This window comes from Ictidomys tridecemlineatus, chromosome 11, assembly GCF_052094955.1.
Source record: "Ictidomys tridecemlineatus isolate mIctTri1 chromosome 11, mIctTri1.hap1, whole genome shotgun sequence".
In the NCBI taxonomy this organism is placed as follows: domain Eukaryota; kingdom Metazoa; phylum Chordata; class Mammalia; order Rodentia; family Sciuridae; genus Ictidomys; species Ictidomys tridecemlineatus.
Window position 1 is genome coordinate 67,834,021 of NC_135487.1, and position 10,978 is coordinate 67,844,998.

General features: G+C 33.0%; 1 protein-coding gene across 3 annotated transcripts in view; it reads left to right on the forward strand.

Annotated features, from left to right (window-relative positions):
* The window catches only part of Spata1 (spermatogenesis associated 1), a 60,905-nt gene that overhangs the window by 20,848 nt on the left and 29,079 nt on the right, over nucleotides 1-10,978 (forward strand). For all 3 annotated transcript variants that reach the window (XR_013427872.1, XR_013427871.1, XM_078026611.1), the window contains exons 9-10: nucleotides 7,900-8,002; nucleotides 8,586-8,711. Coding sequence is in view for 1 of the 3 variants with exons in the window: in XM_078026611.1 (XP_077882737.1) it covers nucleotides 7,900-8,002; nucleotides 8,586-8,711 (229 nt within the window). In the remaining 2 variants the exon portion in view is untranslated. The remainder of the gene's footprint in view (nucleotides 1-7,899; nucleotides 8,003-8,585; nucleotides 8,712-10,978) is intronic.

The following is a 10,978-nucleotide window of genomic DNA, read 5'->3' on the forward strand; positions in this document are numbered from 1 at the left end:
TTCCTTCCTGCTTAAACTTGTGCTGAACTGATTCAGTATTTGATATAGAAAGTGAAATATGAGAAACAAACTCTTGAAAATGAGAATCTCGAACTTGTTATTACAAAATAATTACAAATTTTGCTAATTTGTGCTAGTAGAAATTTAGAATATTACTGGGAATAAATTAAGACCAGAAATGAAGGACTATAGCTACTGATTGATGCAATTTTAAAAGTATGGGTATACTTATCAGAGATTCTGAATTTAATGTGCTAGCTTAAGCAGTTGTGAGTGGTAAAAAATATTTTGCTAAATTGACAAACAGGTTGACAAGAACCTGGACTATATGATAACTAAGCTAAATAAATTTAGAATGCTAGAAATTTCTTGGAAAAATGAGAGCAAGAAATGCAAAGATGACAGGAGATAGCAACTGGTTTTCATAGACCCCTTCATCCATTTAATCAAATGGTAAGGAATATATTGGAATAGCAAGCCTAGCATTCTTAACAAAACCCTATAATGACAGTTTTATGTGGACTGAAATGAAGACAGGAATGTATTCCTTGGTTTCCTTAGAGATCACAGGATTTGAGTGGCTAATTTATACCATTTTACTTTACAATAAAAAGCTGATTATAAGGATGTTTGAGAAATCCTTAACAATAAAGATGCAAGGTATCCTTAATACTAATTGATCATGGTGTTCCTCAGAATTCAATGGGCAAGTGCATCAGTAAGTTCTTTATCTGTGTAATCAAAAGGAATTGATCCCCTTTGGACCTGGTAAGCAGGAAGTAATGAAAAATACTCTATATATCTTAGGTGAGACAATGTTTATTAGAGGGTGGATATAAGCCTCTAGAAAATTCAGGAGCTTGAAGGACAAAAGATAGCAGATTAGAGGAAAGTTACATTTCCAGTTGCTCTGTGCTCAGGATTCAAGCAATGGGAGAATTCTCAGAGAGGTGAGTGAAAGAGGGATTTCACTAAAATTCATTACCGAACAGTCAAGAGTTTCTTAGAGACTGATAAATTCAGGTGAATTGAACAACAAAAACAAAACAAAACAAAAAACAAACAAACAAAAAAACAAGAATGACTACACTGGAGCCAAGCCAGATGCTGCAGTAGCAATGGCAGCAGCAGTGGTGGTGGTGCTAGTTTACCACAGAATGAAAAGATAACACACTGAGAAAAATGTAACAGAAAAAATTAGCACAGAAACCTATAGATCAGAAAAGCATCCTAAATTTAGCTGATCCAGACTGCACAACAAACTGGTGTTTGAAAAGTGCTCTATATTTCTCAACTAGCCAGTGGAGATTAGCAGGAACCATTTTAGGAGGTCATGCTGCAGCTTGTTGTTGTCAAGCCTGTAAGATCATAGCCAGCATTGATTGAGAAATCGTCACAGACATCACAGAAATCCAGAGGATCATTATGGACTATTTTGAAAACTTATACTCCAGTAAATTGGAAAACCTAGACGAAATGGATACATTTTTAAACACATATGACCTACCAAAACTGAATCAAGAGGAAATAGAAAAAATCTAAACATACCAATAACTAGCAATAAAATAGAAGCACTATCTTCCAAAAAAGAAAAACCCAGGACCAGATGGATTCTCAGCTAAAGTCTACCAGAACTTTAAAGAAGACAATGCTTCTCAAATTATTCCATGAAATAGAAAGGGATGAAACACTTTCAAATTCATTCTATGAAGCAAGTATCACACTGATAACAAAATCAGGTAAGGACACATAAAGGAAAGAAAACTATAGACCAGTATCCCTTATGACCTTAAATGAATTAAGCACTTTATTAAGAAGATTGTACATCATAACTAAGTTAATTTTATCCCAGGAATACAAAGATGGTTGAACATACATACACAAATCAGTAAGTGTAATTCATCACATAAATAGAATTAAGGACAAAAATCATTTAGTTATCTCAGATGCAGAGAAAGCTTTTAACAAAATTCAGCACCACTTCATAATAAAAACGCTGAAGAAACTAGGGATAGAAGGAACCTATATCAATATCATAAAGGCTATATATGAAAAACCCAAAGCCAACATCATAGTGAATAGGAAAAAACTGAAAGTATTTGCTTTAAAACCTGGAACAAGTTCATTCTCACCACTCCTATTTAATATAGTACTAGAAATTCTAACCAGAACAATTATACAAGAGAAGGAAATAAAAGGGATAAAAATAGGAAAGGAAGAACTCATATCGTTTCCAATATTAACTCATATTGGAAACGGTATGATCCTATACTTAGAAGATCCCAAAGGTGCCACCAAAAGACTGCTAGAGCTAGTCAACACATTCAGCAAAGTAGCATGTTACAAAATTGACATACAAAAATCAGTAGCTTTCCTATATACCAATAATGAGTCTGCTGACACAGAAATCAGGAAAACAATCCCATTCACAATAGCCTCAACACACATACATAAACAACAACAACAAAAAAAAAAAACCTAGAAATTAACCTAACCAAGGAGGTAAAGATCTCTACGATGAAAACTACTGAACACTGAAAATTAAACTGAAGACTACACAAGATGGAAAGACCTCCCATGTTCATGGATAGGCAGAATATATTCATGGCTATATTACCAAAAGCAATATACAGATTCAGTACAATCCCCATCAAGATATCAATGACATCCCTCACAGAACTAGGAAAAAAAACAGTCCTAAAATTCATTTGGAAGAATAAAAGACCCAGAATAACCAAAGCAATTATAACCTAAAAAGGTAATGCTGAAGGCATCACAATACTTGACCTCATATTATACTACAGAGCTATAGTAACAAAAACTAAATGGCACTGGCATAAAACAGATACAGAGAGCAATGGTATAGGATAGAAGACCCAAACATACCACACATCTACAGTCCTTGACAAAGATGCCAAAATCATACATTGGAGAAAAGACAGCTTTTTAAACAAATGGTACCTGGAGAACTGGTTATCCATATGTGGAAGAATGAGACCAGACCCTTATCTCTCACTTGGCACAAAAATCAATTGAAAATAGATCAAAGACCTAGGAGTTATAAAAGAAACTCTGCAACTTCTAGAAGAAAATATAGGGTCAACATTCCAACATATAGGCATAGGAACAACTTTTTCAATAAGATCCCTAAAACTCAGGAAATATTGGCAAGAGTTAATAAATGGGATAGCATCAAACTTAAAAGCTTCTTCACAGCAAAAGAATGTGAATAGAGAACCTACAGAATGGGAAAAATCTTTGCTAGTTACTCTTTTGACTCTGAGGATTAATATTCAGAATATATGAAGAACTCCAAAAACTTAACATCAACAAAACAAATAATCCAATAAATAAATGGGCAAGTGAGTTAAACAGACATTTCTCCAAAAAACAAATACAAATGGCCAACAAATATATGAAAAAATGTTCAATGTCATTATCAATTGGGAAAATGCAAATCAATATTACATTATGATTTTACCTCCCTCCAATAGGAATGGCAGCCATCAAAAATACAAAAAGTATAAATGCTATCGAGGAAATGGAGAAAGAGGAACACTTTACATTGTTGGTGGAACTGTAAATTAGTACAACCACTGTGGAAATCAGTATGAAGTTTCCTCAAAAGATTAGGCATGGAACCACCATATGGTATTTATCCTAAAGAATTAAAAGTCATCATACTATAGGGATACATGCATACTCGTGTTTATAGTAGCATAATTCACAATAGCCAAACTATGGAACCAGCCTAGGTATCATCCATCAATGTATGAATAGATAAAAGAAAATGTGGTATATATACACACTGGAGTTTTATTCATCCATAAGAAGAATAAAATAATATCATTTGCAGGAAAATGGAGAACATAAGACCACTATGTTAAGTTAAATAAGCCAAAATCAGAAGGTCAGGGGTTCTATGTTTTCTTTAATCTGTGGAAGTTAGAAAGGAAAAAGGAAAAGAAAGGTGGTGGGGGAGAATCTCATGAAAATTGAAAGAAGATCAGTAGAGAATAGAGGGGCCAGGGAGAGGGAAGAGACCAGGGAAAGGACAAATACTGGAGAATGGTATTGGCCAGATTACATTGTTATATTGTGTACATGTGTGAATGTGTAACAACAAATCTCACCATTAGATACAACTATAATACACCAATAAAAAATGTGGAAAAAAATTCATGATCTTACCAATGTTTTGAAGTTTCTAGATGTCCATGAGTAGAGACTTGTTGAGCTATCTCCTTTAAAGTAAAAGCAGGTTTTTGTACTTTGTCCCAGGAACCATTGACAATGAGACAAAACACTTGATAATCACTTTCAGAATTTGGAGAGAAATTTGGAGCATTCGGATATGCTGCTCTAAACCCTCCCCCTGCCCCTCTCTCCCCCTCCCCCACCCCTCCCCTCCCCTTCCCCTCCCCCTCATCGTCCTCCTCCTTCTCTAATTTTGAAGACTGAATAGGACTGAGTAGTAGCAAACTGAGAGTACTCAAGACAAAAACTTGCATGGTGATCCAAGAGACCCTGCAAGCAATGTTGCCACTTGTGTTTTAATGTTCAATTCAATAATACTAGATAGATACACAAAAGAATGTCTGTACAAATCCCAGTAGGACAATCACAGCTCAGATCCCTTAGATTTTGGAGCAAAGGCATGCCATCAGTTAATAATTCTATTGCTGATGAATGTTTGCATTGTTTCCAACTTAAACCTATTATCAACAGTACAGACAAGAGAGGAATATATATATGTCTAGAATTTTGGGAAAAGCCTATCTATAGCAATTAAATCATGCCAAATTTTGTTCCAAAATTGTACAAATTTACACTCTGACTGGGAATCCAAGAGATTTTCTGTTTCTCTACATCTTCAATAACACATGCTGTCTTCACACTTTAAAATTACAGGAAATCTGGTGGGCACTTAATTCTATTTCACTGTGGTTTACATTTCTCTGGTTATCTATGAATTTGATCATCTTTTTGTATTTTACTGACCCCCATTTTGATAACTTTAATTTAATGAGCTATCAAGTATTTCTATTGGGTTCTCTGCTATTTAGGAGACAGGCAGTTTTAAATATATTGTAGGAATTTTAAATATACTCTAAAAGATAGTCCTTTGCTACTTACCTGTTTTATAAATATCTCCTCTCCTACTTTGTGGCTTGTCTGTGTTCTACTTTGCTGATATTTGACATTCTTACTTATTTTTTCTACATTCTCTCTCTTAGACTGAGAGCAATATATTAGATTCTCCTTTAAGTACCACGACTAAATATCCTTGCATTTCTTGTGATTTCTAAAAATATATTTGTATGTATTATTACTTTTCATTATGAAATAATATATCAGTAATGTGGTTTTGGCCTGAATTATTATTTATTGAATATTGAGATTATCTGCTTTCTTTTTGCATTTATTTGCTATATTCTCATTCCTCACCCTCCTCTTTATTTCAGCCTTTCTGAATCACTTTGTTTTGGGTGTCTCTCTTGTATATAAAGTTGGATTTTATTTTGTGAACCATCTAAAAATCTTTATTTAGATGAGTTATATCCATTTAAATTATTAATAGGACTGATATGTTTGGTCTTAGATATGTCATTTTGTTTTATTTTTCTTTTATTTTTTTATTGGTTATTCAAAACATTACAAACTCTTGACATATCATATTTCATACATTCGATTGTCATTTTGTTTAGATTATAGTTATTGTGTCATGTTTGCTTTTTTATTTTCCCTTCTGGCATTTAGGAAGTTTTGAATTTTTACTGTAATGTTTACCTTTATACTGGTATTCTTGGTATTTCATTTTTTCTTTTTAAAAATGTATGCTTTTTCTTTTGACTTATTACCTCTAAAATTATGCTCTAAATCCTGCTTACTGTATTTGGGGTAATAAAAGACTTGCTCCACTTTTACCTTCTTTCCTTCCTTTGTATTTATTTTTAGTTGTGTTGTTTCCACTTTAAGAATATGATATTTTGTACTATCCTTACAGTCTAATCTCCTCACCTCTCCTGTTGTTTTCATTCTCTTTTTAAAATTTAAAAACTTTTTTTTTAGTTGTAGACACACACAAAACCTTTATCTTATTTATTTTTATATGGTGCTGAGGATCAAACCCAGTGCCTCACACACGCCAGGCAAGCACTCTTCCACTGAATTGCACAGCCCCTCTTTAAAAAAAAAATTGATGGTGTTTACTGATATCTGCAAATGCTTGATTAATTATATTTAATATACATTGATAATGTCAATTTTTTCTCTTCTTCCAGGTTGTTTTTGTTTTGATTTCAACCCTCAATTTTTAGGTTTCCTTCATAAGTAACTCTCTGGATCCTAGATTATTTTGTGGATGGCTCATGTTTATTGATTTACTTGATTTTTCTGTTAGAATACTAACAGGTATTCTTAGGAAGTTATGATCTATTTAGTTTCTTAGATCAGGAGCACCCTCTTCTGTTGTTATAGTGAAATGCAATTCTTTCCTTTTTGTAAATATTGCCTTTTGAGGAAGGGGTCTGGTTTTGATTTTTGTTATTGTTTTTTATTCTTTCATACTAGCTTATCAATGGAGAGTTTATCTTGGACATTTTCTTATTTTCTCTTATCTAGTAACCCCTTAAGAGACACCTCTCCCATCCAAAGCTTTTTCCTCTCTCTCAGAAACTGTCTTCCCATGATTATTACCTCTGGTCTCCTACATTTTTTAGGCCCTTTCTTTTGGGCCCTCATAGAAAGTACTGTGATCTATAGGTCATCTCCTTGTTCTTAGTACTTCTCTGCTTCAGTGGGGTCTTTCCTTCCTGATATTTTCTATGTTATCTATGTGTAGTACTCCCTATAGAAAATCTACATCTGACTCTGCTCATCTGTGAGCTCCTGCCCACACTCTGGTTTAGAGTCCTATTTCCCCAAGTACGTGTAAATTGAAGGATTCTGAATTCCATGCTGTAGGCATAAGTTGTGGTTGGTTTCATTTGCTTTCCTTAGGGTAGTTGGAAATATGTATAGAGAAATTCTAATTTAGGTAGTTTCCTTTATCCTATGGGAACTATATTCTATAACTTAATAAAACAAAAAGGAGTTAGATCTTGAAGTTAAAAGTAGAAAAAAAATTAAAATTTTTAATTTTAAAAATTAAAAATCTAGCAAAATTGAAACAAAATCAAGATCTATAAAGTAGTAGTGGGAGAAACGTCAATATGGAATAGCTTGAGGCAGCTTATTAAAAAGTAGAATCACAAAAATTAGGAAAGATGAAATCAATATAAGTAAAAACACAAAAGAGATAAGTATATGAGAATAAAATGTAAAATTCTATACTAACATTTAAAAATGTGACAGACTCACTAATTTTTCGAAGCAAATATCAAAATTGACTCAAGATGAAAAAAAATCAATAGCCACCTCACAAAACCTAAGTTATGTCAAGTAACTGAGGCCAGAAATCTTGGAAAGAAGTCATGTTTGGAAAGAAAAATAATGGATTCTTTTTAAAAATATATATTTTTTGTTTGAATGTCTGTACATAATGTTTGTATAATAATGGAATGGAGAGACTGGAGCCTGAGTGAAAATCTGGGAGTTCATCATTGTATTAAAAAACAGGTATTGAAAGGCAGCAAAATACAACAGACACTGGTATGGCAGTATGTAAAAACGTGGATGTGTAACCGATGTGATTCTGCAGTCTGTATGCGGGGTAAATGGGAGTTCATAACCCACTTGAATCAAATGTATGAAATATGATATGTCAAGAGCTTTGTAATGTTTTGAAAAACTAATAATAAAAAAGTATTGCTGGTATGCATTACATAGTACTTATAGACAAATGGAAAAAGAATGTATACCCTACAAGATTTTATTGACTTTCATGTTTGCTTACAGACAGGTGAAAAGGATCGAATCACCCTACCAGACCTTACTGATTTTCCTTGTCAACCTGTTCTTTCTTCAGGAATACCTGATATACCTCTGTTAAAGATCGAGAGTATGTACTGTGACATCACAAGTATAGATGATTCTGTGAAGTAAAGTTAAATAGTTGTTTCATGGGTACAGAGTTTCAGTTTGTGAAGGTTAAGAGTTATGGAGATGGACAATGGTGATGGTTACAAACAGTGGGGATACATGTACTTAATGTCACTGATATGAACACCTAAAATGGTTCAAATAGTAAATTTTATTAAGTATGTTTTACTACAATAAATGTGAAATTATATAAATTTTGTATTTTAGTCACTAATTAAACTCTAAAATATATTTTTCCACATAAAATAACTTTGGGCCCAAGATAAATTTACCAAAAGAATTAGACCAAAAAATATAACTATTTGAGCTTTACCTAATTTCTACAAATACATGCATATAAATGCAAAAGAGAGCCATTGTTTTATAAATCCACTCTTATAAAAATCAAAAAGATTTTTTACACTCTCCAGAAGGGTAAATGGCAGCAAGAAAAACAAAAGAGTTTTGGGTAAAATTTATTCTTGCTGTTTTAGACTCCATATTTTATGACATGAACCATCTTAGCTTTTTGGCATTGATGACTATGGATTACATTTCTTTAGGAGAGAAGATTATTGAGCAAATGAAACAAGTAAAGGAAGAAAGAAGATATCTGGAAAGAATTAGAGATGAACTAATAAAAAAAGTTGAAAAGCTGTTTGATCAAAGCAAAGGGAAACGATATCATGGTAAAGTTTATTATTTAGATTTTGTCACTATAAAGAAAACAAGCCTTAAAGAATTAATACTTTCAGGATAAATAATAGAGTTAATATTTACTGTTTTAGGGAAGGGAAGTCCTGGGGACTGAATTAGAGCAACTTATATTACATGTTTGTATAATTATGTCAAAATTAACTGTAATATATAATAATATTAAAATGAACTAATAAATTTTTTAAAAAGAAAAAAAATTACTGTTTTGCTAATATAGTTTAAAGTGGTACATCTGAGATGCTTTCAATATAGAAAACAAAATTTTTTAACTCATACAAAATGATTTATAGAGCTTTGTAAATTTTTTATAACTGAAGTTCATTTATTTATTCATTCTTCCATTGATTTATTAAATAAGTATTTATTAAGTGCCCACTGAGTCTAGCCACTGTTCTAGGGACTGAGGAGACACTAATAGGCACGTACTATCTTGTCCCTACCATTTTGGGTCTCATGATCCAGTGGGGAATGATAAGTTAAACATTGATTATACATTCCTGATAAATGAATTACAGAGTTCTGTAGATAGAAATACAAAGAAAGAACACCTAAATCAGATGGAAGAAATCAATGGAAGCTTCCGAGAACTTCTAGGGATGTTAGGACCTGAAGTGTTTCTTAGCTCCAGGCTTTCAGGCATACTTTTTCCTCTGCCATTCACTTCTTTTTTTTTTTTCCTATCTTTTTCTCCTACTGTCTTCTTCCCAGTTTTTCTGGGTATTTCTTATTAATTATTCAATATCAACTTAGATGTCGCTTACTCTCTGAGCCATACTGAGTCCTTTGAACTTATCTAGGTGCTTAATTTAGGGGTATGTGAGCCACTCTGCCTTGCTAGAGTAAATGAATGAGAGCAGTTGGGGAATATAAGTAGATTTCTTGCAGAAGAATTAGAAACAGTGTCCTTAGGACCAGTAGAAATGGAAAAAAATGTACCCAAGTGAAGAATGTTTAGAATAATGGTTTGAGAGATGTGAAATCATTTGAGAGGCCTGCATTCTTAGTTGTTTTTGAGAATTATTAGAATAAAAGTCATATATGAAACAATTGGTTTTAAGATTCTCAATTTACAGCAAAATTGTTGTTTCAATACCAGAACTAGCTAAAGATTATTGACAATGTCAGGAGATATTTCCGAACTGCCTCATAATGTTAAGTTGTTATCCTGGAAGTGGTGGCAGTGACTCAGTCTTGTACTGTTGTTAAGAGTGATTTTATCAGACAGTTTTGAACAACGGACTAGAAATCACAGGACCTGAATTCTAATATAAGATCAATCTTTCACTTAGGCAAATTATTTCTCCTCTTTGTGCCTCTCATTCTTTCTATAAAATGGGAAGATCAGTTGGTTTCTTCTTCAAGAGTAATGTTTCAAGATAAAAGGGTATATAAACCATCAAATATTCAGCGAACCTACTGTGTGCCTGACATTGGCTTAAACATTGAAGATATAACAGTGAACAAAACAGACATGGCCCTGCTCTTAAGGAACTTGATTCCAAATGGTAGGAAAAAGACAATAAGCAAATAATTAAGATAATATCAGTTACTGGTCAGACTTGAAAAGTCAATTAAAAAGAGCATAGTAAAGAGTGATGTGGCATGGTAAAGATGTTTTAGTTACATTTTCAGGGAGGGCATCTCTGAGGAGATATCATTAGTATTTGAGTAATAAATATGCAGGCATATAAAGAAATAGGAGGAAAACAAGATGAATTGAATGAACACTGAATATCAAGGTCCAGAGATAAGAATAACCTCATGATATCAAGGTTCTAAAATAAGGCCAGTGTGGGTGTAGCATGATAAATAAGGAAGAATGTAGAGGGAAAGAAAAATCAGAAAGTTCAGCAATGAGCAGACAGGCCAATTCAGAGTTTGGAATTTATTCCAAGTAAGGTGGGAAACCATTGGTGAATTTTAAGCTAGGGATTTACATGATTTAAAAATATATATTTTAGGGGCTGAAGATCTCGCTCAATGGTAGAAAGCAAGACCATGGGTTCAAGACTTAGCAGTGCAAAAAATAAATAAAATGACTGCTATATAACAAAGCCTTTAGGGGGCAAGAATGAAAGAGAAAGCAGAGAAATACCTATTAGGAAGACAATGCAGCTTTCTTGACAAAAGATAGAGTTTTGAGTAGAGATGTAGCATTGAAGAATGTGGAATATCCCAGATGTTGGAAATATTTTGGCAGTAGTGCCAGTAGAACTTGCTGACAAATTGGATAGCAGGG